At 41.6% G+C, this 16075-nt stretch overlaps 1 protein-coding gene across 1 annotated transcript in view; it reads right to left on the bottom strand.

The window, feature by feature from the left end:
• LOC148351915 (traf2 and NCK-interacting protein kinase-like) overlaps positions 1–16075 on the bottom strand; it is a 34282-nt gene that overhangs the window by 9653 nt on the left and 8554 nt on the right. Inside the window, exons 5-19 of the mRNA XM_088354982.1 lie at positions 15899–16057; positions 15063–15314; positions 14861–14967; positions 14061–14176; positions 13516–13613; positions 12946–13014; positions 11599–11705; positions 11417–11519; positions 11207–11350; positions 9441–9537; positions 7666–7836; positions 7452–7595; positions 2843–2977; positions 2664–2764; positions 2449–2598 (exon numbers count right to left, since the gene is read on the bottom strand). Of these exons, the coding sequence (XP_088211108.1) occupies positions 2449–2598; positions 2664–2764; positions 2843–2977; positions 7452–7595; positions 7666–7836; positions 9441–9537; positions 11207–11350; positions 11417–11519; positions 11599–11705; positions 12946–13014; positions 13516–13613; positions 14061–14176; positions 14861–14967; positions 15063–15314; positions 15899–16057 (1953 nt within the window). The remainder of the gene's footprint in view (positions 1–2448; positions 2599–2663; positions 2765–2842; positions 2978–7451; positions 7596–7665; positions 7837–9440; positions 9538–11206; positions 11351–11416; positions 11520–11598; positions 11706–12945; positions 13015–13515; positions 13614–14060; positions 14177–14860; positions 14968–15062; positions 15315–15898; positions 16058–16075) is intronic.

Raw genomic sequence — 16075 nt, 5'->3', positions numbered from 1 at the left:
CAAGGTAGGGAAGCAGTAGGAGAGAGACGTGAATAACGGTTTGAGACCTGTTTACTCCTACCTTTAAAATGTAAAGACTTAATAACTTGAGAACAGATCAAGCAGCTTCAACGATATTTAATTCAAAGTTAACCAAGCCAGCTTGATACGCCCGGATCGGCTGAAAAGAGTGAAAAGCTGGAGTTGGTCAGAGTTGGTGAAAATGGCTTTACCAATGGTAGCTATTAATAGGACACCGTTTTCTCCAATGTTTACTAATGAGGCTTGATGTTAGTGTAAGAGTAAAAATAATAATAATTTAGATGTTCTTTTTTTCCAAATACAGGATTCAGTTAAAGAAAAAAAAATATCGTTTATCACTATTTGTCATGTCCTGCACGGTTGTCATAGCGCCCAGCTGGCCCCGCCCTTTGACACCGGCTGAGACGCATTGGACTGATTGCTCTTGGAGTACTGAAGCGCGCTCCTTTGTGCTGTGCGCTGCTGGAACATTTGTTAAACCTGGTTAAACTCAGTGAGACTTCTGTTAAAACCTGTTAAATGCCTAGTTCTGTGAATCTGCCCGTATTTGATCCTCTTTTGTTTTTTGTCTAAACCGTTTGTTTGTTTTTGACAACTTTTCTTTTGTTTGGATTTCTAATCCACTACGCGACCATCGATCCCCGGATCGAGTGTGCGCACCCTCCTCATTCTTCCTCCAATAAATTGTGAGTACGTCTACGCGAATGGGTCCTTTTTTCCTGTTACCCGCTCCGTTTTGTGACAGTATTGGTCTGCAAAGGCAGGAATTTACCGATTATCAGTCTTAGTAGGAAAAATAACACCTATCGTGCATCCCTTATTTAAATGCAATTATTTGAAGATTATTGTAATTGCATCAAATCAAAAAATATCTATTGACATAGAAAAACAAAACCCTTCCAAGTGCAGTCTAATTTCAAACGGCTATTTCTATTTCTATACTATACAGCATAGCTTTCCATAGCATTAGCCTTTGTGTTCGATGATTGATGGATCTATGGAGGACCAATCCTGCCATATGTAGCGATAATTGTATGAATAGATTAATATCCACGAATACATGAGGCGGCAGTGCTCCGGAGGTATCGCAGGTTCGCTTCCCGGCTCCTCCGTGTCATATGTCAAAGTGTCCTTGGGCAAGGCACTGAATCCCTAATGCCCTCGGTAAGCAGGTAGTTGATGCTGCTATCGGTGTTTGTGGATAGGTAAGTGAAGCACATTGTAAAGTGCTTCAGTGACTTGAAAAGCGCCATAAAAATAAATCACATAATATCTAATTATACGACACAGATGCAATTTATTAATATACCGTATTTTCACTACTATAAGGTGCGCCTAGAAGCCTTTTATTTGTTTTCAAAAGCTGACCATGCGCCTTATAATACAGTGCGCCTTATATATGGATCAATATTGAGTCGCAAGGTCTTGCAACTAATGCAAGCAGCCGGCGACTGGATTTTCCCTTCGTAGGCGAAGTAGTCCACGGTGTATGCCAGGATAAAAATTCTGGCATTTCATTTCCTAACCAATGTGTCAATCATCATTTGAATTGGTCACTATAGGCTTAAGTTATTCGGAGGTAAAGGAGGCGGGTCCTTTCTAGCATTTACAAGCTCGCATAGGCTAAACAACAAAGCCTGCAATTGGCCGAATAAGATGGATGTGAATCACACGTTAGGTTGCTCTACAGCATGGAGAACACATTTGTTTACTAGATTGTATTTGTTAACAGGAATAATAGGGCGAAAGAGACAGCTAGCAACAAGCAACGTCCATCGATACAGGTGCTTGTCTTCAGATTTTTTCTTTTATTTGTCGGCATTATTTGGAGTCTGGAAATATTTTAGACGGTTGGATTTACTACACTAACTGATGTTGCGTATTATTATTGAACGTGATGGCTGCAAGACGACTTTGGTGAGTGACCCTGGCTTTATATTTTCCCAGTATCTTGTTTCAGACTGATCTTGATGTTTCTGTGATGGGTCCATTTTTAAATTCAATACAATTCAACGTGTTGTCATATGCACAGTACGTACCACGTTTCCCTGCACAATGACATTCTTACTTTGCTGTCCACACAGTTGCCAGTGAAAAATAAAATAAAAACTAAGTAATGACTGGCATTTCTTGAGTCTCAAGACTTTAACCTTCCTAATGATATGTGGAATGACACATTTAAGTGATTGGTGGCATCTTACAAACACCGTGTCTGTAGGCGTCTGAGACACGTATTTGCTTCTTTACGAGCCGTCGGAATGTTAAGTTTGACTGAACTATCTGACTGTTCGTTGACGTGATGTGTCTTATAATTCGGTACGCCTTTTAGTGCAAAATATACGGTACATTTCTACATATAAAAGGATTGGCTCTCCATATGGTCCGATGCCTATGCGAAAAGATCACATTACTGTGACGGCAACTCACGTGCGACGGGATGTAGATGTCGTACGGGTTGCCTGAGTCAACATCAATAACGTGGAAGCCAACGCTGGAGCCATAGATGACCTTCAACCTCTGACCTTCCTCCACCGTCAAATCGACAAGCTGAGGTCGGTGCTGCAGTTCGGCGAACGACTGAAAAGGGACAAAAAGTGAGAATGGTTCGTCTGAATTAATAGAACAGAATGAGACTGGCTAACCTTGAAGGCCATGAACTTGTGGTAGGGTTTGGGAGCCCAGGCATAGATCTCCACCGCATTCTTCAGCGCAATCACCAGGAACTTGATCCTCTCGTACTTGACTGGAACGACAACAATCTTTAACGTTTCAAGTCGTCATGACGACATGCTACATCGCGATCGGGCATCATTTTGCTTACCGACTTTATAATGCACGCATCCTTCCAGGTCGCCGACAGTGATCCAGCCTTGCTTTTTCTCCACTTCCGGATCGTTGTGCAGTATTCGGTTTCTTAACCACGATAGGTAGTAGACACGCAACTTGTTCTTTTTTCCTGGTACAACAAAACACAGTTTTTAATGCATAAGGGAAGTCATTTTTAGGTTTTTCTTTCACATTTTACGGATCTCTTAACGGCAAGGGTCATCAGGGCATCACTGGAAGATTAAGAATATATATCGTTCTGTTCTATTTTGTTTTTTATTAGTGTTTGAATGGAAGTTGCCAGTTCACAGCTATCTGGACTTCTACTTGAAAAAAACATCTCCTGGATGCAACTGGGATGCTTCATCAGTGATGTATTCCTGGGTAGTTAAGTGTTTCGGGTCTCGCAACATCAGACTCTCTCACCCAGGTAATCCACCTGATATTGATCACGCCTTGCGTCCCAGTGGAAGCCCACGGATCATATGCTCATTATAGAAATAACTGCTGTTATTTTACTCAAGAAATAAATTACAATATCTTAAATTGATTCAGATTCAGATACACTTTATTGTCATTCTAGTACACGTGTATACAGAACGAAATGTCGATACATCTGACCCGCACAGTTTCCTTGAATGTACAGATGTAAATAAAATGTTGTATTGAGAACTATGATAAAAGACAATCCAACATGGCGGCGCATGGATACATGCTTGCGGCTCGTTGTCCAGCTAATCTTCTATTTATTGCCGTTCTCTTGTCTTTTTTGCTTTCACTTTTGGACACATGTGTGGCCAAAAACACTTACAGTAGGGACGAACTTATTCGGTTGGGTGGGCGTCTAAATTTCGACTTTTCGGGCACTTTTTATAACGCCTATGATATACCGAGCGAACTTCAAAGAGACCCGGCATCCTTGTGGACAGCTATTCCTCTTAATAAACAACGGCGGCGGCCCCGTAAAGAAAGGAAACAGAAACGTGGTTGCCGTGCAGGTAGATGTGTGAAGCGTGTGAAGTCCAAGCAGCAAGATGGACGCGAGGATGGACGCGAGGATGTAACTAATTCCACCATTCATTCCTCGCCGGACAACCGACGCTTTAAACTCAGCGCTCACGAACGGCCACAACGCCGGGAGCTTTTGAAGATCTCGACAAAGACTACAAAGAGTTCAGCTAAGTCAAATGATTCAGCAAAGCTGAAATTTGGTCTGTTAAATATTAGATTGCTTGCTCCAAAAGCTTTACTTGTTGATAACATTATTCGTGATTATAAACTTAACTGTATGGGTCTTTGTGAAACGTGGTTACGCCCGGATGAGCACTTAGCGCTAAATTATGCCTCTCCCCCAGACTACGAGAGTAGTCATATAGCACGCACGCTGAAAAGGGGTGGTGGTGTTGCGCTAATCTCTGAAAAATCGCTCAAATTTAATACACGTACCTCTAATAATTACAAAACGTTTGAGGCTCTTGTGATGCGGTCCCCTCAATTGTCAATTGATGTAATAACTATCTATCGTGCACCTGGGCCATACACAACTTTCTTAGACGAATTTGCTGAACTTTTGTCTGAACTAGTAACCTATGCAGACAAAATTATAATTATGGGAGACTTTAACATTCATATGAACTCCCCACACAGTTCACTTACTATTGCGTTTAGTTCTCTAATTGATGCATTTGGTTTTACTCAACTGGTTGACTTGCCAACCCATAAAAATGGGAACACGCTAGACTTGATTCTGACTCGAGGAGTTTTAACCTCAAACATTATGGTGCTACCGTGTACTACTGTTATCTCTGATCATTATTTAGTGACATTTGAGGTGCTAACTAAATGTAGAGTTAATAAAGCTGAGGGATTTAGCGGACGCAATATAAGCACTGGCACAGTTTCTGAGCTCTTTGAACTCCTTCCTGGAGCAGTTGCGTCCTTTCCTAAATACAATGGCTCGATTGACTCACTCATGAATGAGTTCAATACCACCCTGACTAGTGTGCTGGATTCAATAGCGCCCATAAAACTAAAATCACGTCCTAAAAGACGCACACCTTGGTTTACTGATGAAACTAGAACCCTTAAAAAAGAATGCAGGAAATGGGAGAGAAAATGGCGCGCTACCAAGCTTGAGGTTTTCCATCAAACCTGGTGTGACAGCTTGTTAAAGTATAAAGCGGCCCTTGCCTCTGCAAAATCGGCCTACCTTTCGAAGGTGATTGCGTCTCAAAAGAACAACCCCAAAGCCCTTTTTGACACTGTAGCATCGCTTACAAGGCAACAGCCTATCGCAGACAGTTCGACACACTCTGCTCAGGACTTAATGGTCTTCTTCACTAAGAAGATTCAATGCATACAGGAAGAAATTGCAAAAGATATTGTTAGTACCACACGTATTAAAGGACTGAAATTTACAGATGCACGACAGGGTGGCTGCCCTGGGAAAATGGCCGGTTTTAGTGAACTGTCACTTGATGATCTCAAACAAGTGGTGAATGCGGCCAAACCGACAACTTGCCAGTTCGACCCGCTCCCAGGTTCACTTATTAAAAGTCTTTTTAGCGTCCTTGGGCCTTCAGTTCTAAATATTATAAATACATCACTCTCCTCGGGTGTAGTTCCAGCAGCTTTTAAGTCCGCCGTTATTAAACCCACACTGAAACGACCCAACCTTGATCCAGAAATATTAAGTAATTACAGACCTGTGTCAAACCTACCTTTCCTCTCTAAAGTACTCGAAAGAGTAGTGGCACAGCAGCTGAATGCTTTCATATCGGAGAATAACCTTTTTGAATCCATGCAATCAGGATTCAGGGCTAACCACTCTACTGAGACAGCTCTGATCAAGGTAACAAATGATCTCCTAATGTCAATGGATTCTGGCGCTTCATCACTTGAGCTGCTGCTGGATCTTAGTGCTGCTTTTGACACAGTGCGCCACAATATCCTACTAGAACGGTTGGAAAAATGGACTGGTCTCTCAGGAGCTGTCCTCTCGTGGTTCAAATCCTACCTCTCAGATAGGACACACTGTGTTAAATATGGTGAAACGACATCTGAGCCCTTTAATGTTACCTGCGGTGTTCCGCAGGGTTCAGTGCTCGGCCCCCTACTTTTCAACATTTACATGCTTCCATTAGGTGATATTATTCGCAAGTACAATATCAGCTTCCATTGCTATGCAGACGACACTCAACTATATCTTCCGTTGGAGGAATCTTCCACACTAAACTGTGGAAATTTGGAGGCCTGTCTCACTGAGATAAAAGAGTGGATGTCACTCAATTTCTTGCGTCTTAACTCTGAAAAGACTGAAATGTTAGTCATTGGTCCTTCTAAATGCCGGGACTTATTCTCAAAAACTGCTGTGAACATTGACAAATGTCACATCACACAGAGTGACTCAGTTAAAAATTTAGGTGTCATATTTGACCCTGATCTATCCTTTGAGATGCATGTAAAGCAAATTATTAGAACTGCCTTCTTCCATCTTCGCAACATTGCTAAAATCCGTTCAATACTGTCTCAGTCTGATGCGGAAACAATAATTCATGCATTTGTTACCTCCCGTCTCGATTACTGCAATGCACTACTCTCCGGTCTCCCGAAGTCCAGAATCAAGTCTCTTCAGCTAGTACAAAATGCCGCAGCGAGGCTCTTAACCAGGACAAAAAAGTACGATCACATAACACCGATTTTGGCTAACCTGCATTGGCTCCCAGTTAGCCAAAGATGTGACTTCAAAGTTCTCTTAGTATTGTACAAAATCATACATGGACTTGCTCCCTCTTATCTTTCAGATCTGATCTGCCACTATGTCCCGGTCCGAAGCCTACGATCTGAGAGTGCTGGTCTTCTGATGATCCCGAGAGCAAAGAAGTCTTCTGCTGGTTCGAGAGCGTTCTCCATCCGGGCACCGGTGCTGTGGAATGCTCTTCCCCCTGAGATTCGATCTGCAACCTCAGTGGAAATGTTTAAATCTAAACTTAAAACTCACTTCTACTCCATTGCATACGAATAACCTACTCCTCTTGTCGGTTGAAAATAGTTTGTGTTATATAGTGTAACAATCTGTGAAGCCCTTTGAGACTCTTCGTGATTTAGGGCTATACAAATAAAAATGACTTGACTTGACTTGATAATAAAAATGAGCAATATTTTCTGCTAATAGATTTGTTTGCTGCCATGTATATTTTAAACAGTCACTGCTAGCTTACAGTGAAACATGTCATTGACAGGCTAGCAGATGGCAATAGAAAAGTCATGAAGCAATCAAAATGGATCCTTTGTTTTCTTGTCATATGTTTTAACTTGATGATTTTAATAAACTAAGATATAAAATTATTTTTTTCAATTCTTCGAAGAAAAAAATAAGTGAGAATATTTTCAACATTTTGCTATTTCAAACAACTGCTCATTTTAAGGACTTTTTTACTTGAAGTTTATACATACTAAAAGGTCCCTGCTAATTTTGTGATAAACAATAGAGGAAAATGTCATTGATGGGCTTTCTATTTATATGAATCAATGGTAAGGAATACCAAAAATAATTTTAAATGAAATATTAAAAAAAGTTTAAAAGACGTTTTTTTAATCCAAACCTGATATAGTAACAAGCACATTGAGACCCTCCAGAACATCCATCTGAAGAAAACGCCGCCTGGTGATCAGGTTATAAACTTTTCCCTGGCCGCTCCGGTCAAGCAGCATGAGGCCATTTTCAGTTCCCACCAGAAGGTTCACACCTGAACGCACAAAACCAAACCTCATAAAAAGTCAAAATAATTGAGACAATGCTTAAGATCCAAGACGTACCCCAGAGTGCGGCGCAGAGGATCTCCGAGTTGAAGCGCTTCTTGTACTTGCGGATCTCGGGCGTATCGCTGTGTGGTCGGATGTTGGTCGGGTTCACGTTAACCACGGAGATCTTTCTGGCTTCGTTTAGTCGGGCCTGCTCTTGCCGCAGCAGCTCGTTGGCGAACATGGCTGCCGCGGGGAAAACGATGTGCTGGTTAGGGTTTATACTCTTATTTCTAGGCCAAATTCAATCCCTTTTTAAGGACTTTCCAAGCCAATTTTCCAACTTCTCCAGTACCATTTAAAGAAGAAATAAAACATCAGTATATTGATTAAAGCGTATTGTGTAATATTTGACCACTAGATGGCACTGTGTTGTCTAATGCGGACGAATAGCAGTGACAAATGAGCACAGCCTAGCAGCAAGATGCCAAACACACATGGAGGCAACCACCGTGTAAAAGTAATACAAATTTCTCGACTGATGAATATTTATAAATAGATAACAATGGTATGATAGTTCACCGATTATAGCCTATTATTCAAATCAATATTTATTTAATCTACTGAATGAGGGTTTTTATACCCCCAGGAGGCATTAAATATTACACACTGTCCCTTTAGGAAAAATAAATATGTATTAATTGTCTCACTAGAAGAGTTGTATCTTTTTTGCTTACTTTGCAGAATGCTGTGCGTGGATTTGTTCCACGTTTTAGCTATCGTTCATTGAAATGGCAGCCTCCTGGCATCTTGGTCTTTACACCTGCCCTCTTAGGCGCTACGCTAGGGGGCGATGATGCTTAACATGACAACGCCCTACAAACTAATGCCAGGTCCTGTTTATCACTAGCTAAGAAGAAATGCAATGGCAAAGCAAAGCCACCAGAGAGCAGTGTCGACATAATTTTAAAACAGACTTGTTTTATTTTTCTTAATCTAATGCCTGGTCTATCGAGTCACACTGACAAGAAACATGGTAACAATTTCAAGAATTTATAAGCACCTCACAATAAAGTCGAGCACTTTTCAACATTTGTGTCATGATGACTGATTAGTTTCACCTATGCCCGCTCGTTTGGCGCCAGCCGCTGCGGGCTTCCTGATTGGTTCCCCGTCCTACTTAAGCTCAGTCCTTTCACTCGCCTGTGGTCAGTCTGGCAGCGAACATCTGTTTCTACAAGGCAAGCACTTTGACTGACTTCCGTCGGTCCCGCTTTTTGGACCCGATTTCCCCGTTTGTCTCCGGCTACGACCTGCTTTTTGACCCATACCACGTTTTGCTCTCCCGTCCCACTTACGACCCGTTTTTGATCCCAACCACGTTTTGCTCTCCTGTCCCGGCTATCGACCTGTTTTTTCCGTCCTCGACACCGCGATCTCCCGCTCCGGAAGTTCCACTTCCGCATTCGGAATACGTTCCGATTCTGTGAGCGGCTTGCTTCCCGCGTCCAGCTGGCACCAGACCGCAGGCGCTGCCTTTCTTTGTTATCTCAATAACTGAGAAACGTTATGCGATTGGGTCTACCCTTTGTTCTGGTCGTGACAATTGGAGTATTTTCAAGGATTTCAAGCACCCGTAAGAACCCTGTAAATAACTTATTTCAGAATGATCATCTAGGTCAGGTGAGTAGAGAACCGTTGTCTTCAAGAGCCATAGTAGTTTATTTATGGTCTCCCTCCTCCAACACAGCTGTTTGATGAACTACAGATCTTACTGCAGGGGTGTTGGAGGAGAACCCGGGCTCCCTAACACTGACCTAGAAGAAGACGGGAAAAAAAGCAACCCTCACCAGCTGCTGAATTCTCGTTTTCATCATCCGGTGACGTCTGGTAGACGCGGGGGTCCACAAATGGTGTGAAGGACGATTTGGAGCCAGCCAGGCCAAACTGCAAATGAGATCAATGTATGATTAGAGTCATATATTTCAAAGTCCAACATGGTAACAGAGGAATTGTAATTTAAAATAAAAAACTATTCAACTATAACAGCAACCTTGGGTGTCCTGAAAGGCGCTTTGAAAATACTTCCAACATACGATGTCCTCACCTTATGATCTTTTCACTTAATGGTGCGGCATAAGAAGTTTTTTTAGGCCCCTCGTTACAGAATTTTCCCCGCTATACGACATCAAAAGTATATATTTTTTTGCGTCTCCAAATACTTTTCAAACTGCGGCGTTAATGCATATGACTAAGAAAGTTGTGTCTCAAAGATGCCTGTCTGCTATTGGTCGTTATATAAAATGATGGTCTGCTACTGGTTTGCATCATGGCATCATGAAATTGCCGATATTATATTGGCTGAACTACCTCCCACAACGTTTTTCTCTAACTTCATTCATTTCAGAAAATCATGTGCTTCGTAAAGACTTTGCGAGTCGGTGATACAATACTTCATTTTTTGTACCAGTTTTATCCCCTATGGGTCTTAGGTTTTACTTTAATGCTAAAGAGAGAAGCAAGAACATGATAACCATGGAAACAAAGTTTGTGACTATCAAAAAAATTACTAAAAAGGCACATGCTTCATTACCCTTGCGAAAGAATATGGCCGTAATCAACATTGAAACAATAATTAAGAGTACGGAGGCGATTAAAGCAATAAAGTCTTTAAGGGCACGACAATTCTTGCAAATGAAAGGCTTGAAATCAGTTGTAATTTTAATCCCTCGTCTCTTCGCCACCTGCATCAATCTAATAACTCCATCTTATGTCACGTCTCATTAAAAGAAAAGAAAATGTCCTCTCTATATATATATTTATTGATGATGTTATTTATTCACATGCACATATATTAGATAGAAGCGGGCATGGCGTTGCCGAGCATTCTCCTTGCGCAAGGTTGTTGGGGCTTTGGTTTGTTGAAAAAGTGCCAGGGAACAACTTGGGAGTGCCAAAGAGACTCATTGCCGCATGCACCTCCAGAGCCGCTTGTACATGAAGGCATATGTTTATCCATTTTGTCGGTATTTATTGGATTTGCCTTGACACAAAACTTACCTAAAAACACTCACAGAGGCCCAAAGTACAACTGTTAAAATGTTCGTATGAGTCACATACCATGGATTTATGAATAACTGTAGACTACATTTACATTAGTATAGATTGGATAGATTTAGATTACAAAAGTACTACTTACCAATTTACCATGGACTATTTTGTTATTTAAATGTATTTATCTGGAGTACTGGGGTTTGGAAGGCATTCATAATTTACCATAGTTTTGCATTCCCCGCCATATAGCAATTTCACTTTGTGATCCCGACCTCAGAACGAATTATTGTTGTATCTGTCCCACGGGTCTACTGGAAAATGATGGAATGCTAAATATTTTGTTCACATAAAGTCATGAATTAAATAAGTTACCAGTGGATTATGACTCCATTGATTGTCTTGATTGGGGCAACTTGGCAGTTTAAAGTGCTCAATAAACGCAGTACAACTCCGATGGATTGCATTAATGTCATTACATTATGACTCTCAACATCCCATAAAGTACTTAGCGGCCATTGCTGATTTATGAAAACAGGAGCATAATTGGATCTGTTTCAAAGACCTCGGGCATGTCTCCCAGTTCTTGCAGGGCGGAGGGTGGTGCCGTGGGCGAGCTGCTCTGTCGCGCCAGGTCGGGTAGGTTGCCGTGGTTGCCGTGATTCCCGAACCCGTTGCTCTCAGCATGGCTGCCTCGCCTTTTCTGGGCCTGATTGGGAAAAGGAGGTTAGCGATTTTGTCTGCTCTCGGGAGGACAGGTGACAGCAGCTGTCACCTCTCTCATAACCAGTGTGCCGTCCTTGGAGTTGCCGTAAGGTTTCCTCAGGGAGTCCTCGGTCAGGCCTCCGTATGACTCGTTGGTGCTTTGCGTTGCAGGCCTGGGGTGCGACAATAAATGCTATATTGGCAAGCCCAAAAGACAACAACATACGATATAATAAAATAGAATAAGCTTACATGATACGAGGGATATCACTGACGGCAACCGTGCCGTCTTGTCCGACCGTCTCGCCGTCTTCGTCGCTGCTCTCCGACTCCTCGCTGGATGATGAGTAGTCCGTCACCTACGTTGCAGAGAAAACAGATTGTTGAAAAAAAATACAATTAAAAAATAGATGCATCACATAAATGTTTAGGATGTTTACTATTACTTTTTTTTCCAGGTCAATACTTGTAGTATTTGCTTAAAACTATACAGACGCTCCCCTACTTATGACCATTCGACGTACGTAAAACGGTAGATACGATAATTTTTTTCGGGATGCCGAAAAATCTCCGGACATTGCTGTAAGTTAGATTTCGTATTGTGTGCACCTTTTACGGAGTACAGGACATTACTGTAGTGCTTCTTTCCGCTTCTACCGGCGTGTGGCGCTGTGAGAGCTCACCCAGAATCCACCCCAAAGAAGAAACCAGTCTTCCTCTTTCCAGTTTGTGTGCAAACATATTGTACTGTAAGAACCTTGACATTTTTATTGTTTAATATCTTGTGCATCTATTCAATATGGTTGGTGTAAAGTGTAAAAAAGAGGCAAGCCGTTTCTTTTGAAATAAAAGTGGAATAAAAAAGCTTGATGCGGTTGATAAAATGGTTGGATTGCTTTTTTTTCGTCCACTTTTTACCACGGAAAAGGACCTCTTGAAGCGCGTAAGTTAAACTTAACTTTATCTTTATGGAGCATATTATTTTACATAATAAATATTTTTTAGTAAAAAACTATACAGGTTACTGATACAAGCCTTAAACATGCTTATATAAACCTTAAACGTACAAAATATAGCACTCGTTCGTAAGCAGGGCAGGTCTGCAAATATAATTAACAAAGATTTGGGGGAATATTTGCACTAGGGTTTTTTTTCCAGATTAGCAATAACAACAAGAAAATATATAAGACAGGTTTGCATGTGAGATGTATAAAAAAAGCCATCTTCTGGACACTTTTCCAGATGCACTCAAAGTCATTTACACGATATGTACATATTTACACATATTTACATCCCAATAAAGTTAAAGAAAAAAAAAGCTGCATAGTGGGCACTCACTTTCCCATCATTTAGTAATATTCATTTAAACCAAACTAAAACCTATCTTTTAATTTTTCTGTATGATAACAGTAGTGATTTTGACTAATAAAAATGTCCCTCAAAAACATTTGGACATCATTCTAACAACCCATATCACCCCCTTAAATGTCCTTCATATATTGGCAACTATCACAATTATGATGCAAGACTGATGCCCCAAAAGACTGCACTTTTCAATACTTTTCAAACGAAAAAACATATTTGAAGGTGCCAGCCCACCTTTACCGGAGGCCGACTGCCCTCCTCGACCCTCAATTCTCGAAGTTCCTTAGCCAGAGCGCTGAGGTCCTGAAACAAGAATAAAAAGCTCATTCATTTTTCTTTCACCTCAAGTAAACCATCACACACTGTAAATCACATTGTGCTAAAGAGGCTCGTCAAAGCATTTTATTCCCTTTTTTGAAATCACAACATGGGGTGTAAGTCATGGGGCGGAGTCTCCTTTGACGGCTTAAACCAGGATATGCACGGCAGTGGGGGGTCTGGCTAACATGCCTAATGTTTGACCAGTAACCATGCCAACAGCTTGGAAGATGTTCACAGATGTCCGATGAGAAACATGCACACACTCAGACATTCATCTTCTTTTCTGTGTTTATGTGTAACTAACATCAGGGAGACTTAAGATCGTGGGGGTCCTCTTAAGAGGAAAAAGGGGGCTCACTGACCTCATCTATGGCTTTCTTATAGCTCTGGAGGATGGCGGAAAGCAGACAGAGGCAGAGAACAGGTTTGCTATAGGAATGTCCTACATTTTTGCACAGCAATCTGGTGCTTGCTTGGACTCACCGCGGGTCTGCTGGGTCGGCTTGATTCGCGGTTGTCTTCCTGTCTGGATTTGGCCTCTTGGTTGGACCCTAATTGTGATGCTTCTTGCCTGCTTTGATCTGTTGGTACAAGTGCATTGACACATAACTAATTGATTGAGGATATCATTTTTTTCCTTTTGAGATTTTGATAACTTTTCCAAATCAATACAGTAGACCCCCAACAACCTTGCCTTACTACGCTTTTAATTATACAGTAAAGAATAAGATGTTTTTTCTGCCTTTCTAAATTACATTTTCCTCACTATACGAGATCTACAACAATTTGTTTTGCGTGCTCAAAACCCCAAATTTGTGGTGTTCATGCTTATAGTGAATTACATCTCTAGGATGCTAGTCTGGGGTATCTTACAACACAGAACACAGAATATTTTGAATGTTGGCCAAACTACATCCCATGATGCCTTTCTCATAATTCAGTTCAGAATTTAGTGTGCTTTGTAAAGACCTAGTGAATCGGTGATGTTTTGGGACACTTGGCCATTCAAGCTACAGGACAAAACAAACCTCTCCTCTCGACCGAGCCTCCCTGAGACGAGGGTGAAGAAGAAGAGGATGAATTGGAGGAAGTCCTTTGCAGCATGGCATCCAGTGAGAGCTCTGAGCGACGCAGGTCCGGGTTACTAGTAAAAAAAGCACACCAGAAAAATCACCACAACTAGTGTGGTCAGGCAAAGTGGAGAATTTGGAGAATACAATTGAAAATTTTTATGCAAGCATCAGTGGTTTACATTCTTGAAATCTGTAGTAGAAGTCGTGGGGAGTAATAATTGAAAGAGCATCAGTGATTTTTGTCCTAATAGAGTAAATAATTGTATTCATACAGAAAACAAGGGCAACAGAAACATGTACTGTGTATCAGAGTTCATATTGCGGAGTATAAAACCTAAATTTAATCTTAATATTTGTATCCAAATAATAAGACATCAAACTCAATGACAGATTTGTCTGCAAAAGCAATGTTTGTACTATAGACAGGATGTCGCAAGCATGGTGTCAGCGAGCGCTGGGTAACCTGTGAGCACCTTAGTGGCCTGTGGACAAGTTCTGAAAATAGCTAGTCATTGTGATTTTCCAGAACATTTCATTTCTAACTGGCATGATGTTTAGTGGTAGAACAAGCCCATTTCAACCCTACTTTGCATATTTACAACCTAGATATAACATAATAATAACATAATAATTATACGATGGCAGCCCTTTGCGCTAATCAGTAAAAGTGGCTCTTAGCTTTAAAAAAGTTGGTAACCATCACTTTAGACTTTAGGACCACAACATCCTGGACTAAGTCTAATAAAGACGTTTACCTTGCTCGTATAAGCTGAGAGCCCGTACGAGGTCCTAAACCGACGCCTCCGTCCGACGAGTTTTTTCTGACCAAGGCTGGGGATATGGAAGTTGTCCTCTGTTGGATCTGGAAGAAAAATGGACATAATTAATTGATTGTAAGAAATTTAAAGAATAATTCACATGATACTGTTTTTCATGATGTGTAAAGCAATGTCTCACCGACTGGGCTTCACGAACTTTTGGCACCGGGTCTTCATCTCTCAGGCAGTTGGTCCTATCCCGTTCGCGGTCCCGATCGGTGATCCGAACTAGCGGTGATTGGGTGTCGGATGTTGGGTCCGAGTTCTGACGGGGCATGTCAGACCTGGGGGATCCCAGGCCTCCGGTCAGAGCTGATCCCGTTTGGTCCTGTAGGGACTGAGAACCTGACATGGAGGTAGAGTGCGTCTTGACCGGAACCAGGTGGGCCATCTGAGTCATGGAAAAAGCCATATAATAAAAAAAAAACATTAAAATATATACAATAAATCGTAGAATGAATCAGTATCAAAGGAAGTCATGTAAAGGAGTTATAAGGTGTCAGAACCAAGTTCTATGTTAAAAACGGGAAACATTTCTGAATTGAGCTGTGGGCAATCAAAAAGGCAGAGAGTGCTACAGCAAAGTGGACACTGTGGAGTAAAAACCTGGAGTTACCAAGTGCAACGCACTACAACAGCAAGCAAGGCTAATTAAATGAGTAACCAGAATGAGTAACCAGTCCCTGTCCTCACCAGGTTTCAAGTTGTATCCTGGAGGAGACTAAAGGCAGTGACAAAACTGTGTCTTGCAGCAAAGTTGAATATATGGATTTTATTACTGTCGTGTCCAGAAAACAGGGTAATCAAAGAGCAGGCGGTTTATTGTTAGTCGACAATAGGGAGGAAAATCCAAGGAGAGACTGTGGTAACAACAAATTGCATTAGTGTTCTTTGTATTCCTGCTTAAAACATCACTAAGAGAAGTAGAAATGTTACTTTTTAAGGCACAATTGTTCGTTTTGCACACCCACACACCTGGGGTTCAACAGGACGGTGGATGGGCGGAGATCGGGCGGCCTGCATGCCGCCGTAAGGTTCAGACGGGGGGGAAAGTGAAGGGTCGGACATCCGGTTTGACACTTTAGGCTGCATTGCCGGAGAGCTCTGTCTGTTCATCTTAGATCTCTCCTCCACCTGACACATACACACACA

This window comes from Urocampus carinirostris, chromosome 15 (assembly GCF_059441175.1).
Source record: "Urocampus carinirostris isolate Australia breed hairy pipefish chromosome 15, RoL_Ucar_1.0, whole genome shotgun sequence".
Classification (NCBI taxonomy): Eukaryota; Metazoa; Chordata; class Actinopteri; order Syngnathiformes; family Syngnathidae; genus Urocampus; species Urocampus carinirostris.
The sequence above is the reverse complement of the archived record's forward strand: the minus strand, read 5'-3'. Positions and strand labels throughout refer to the sequence as shown.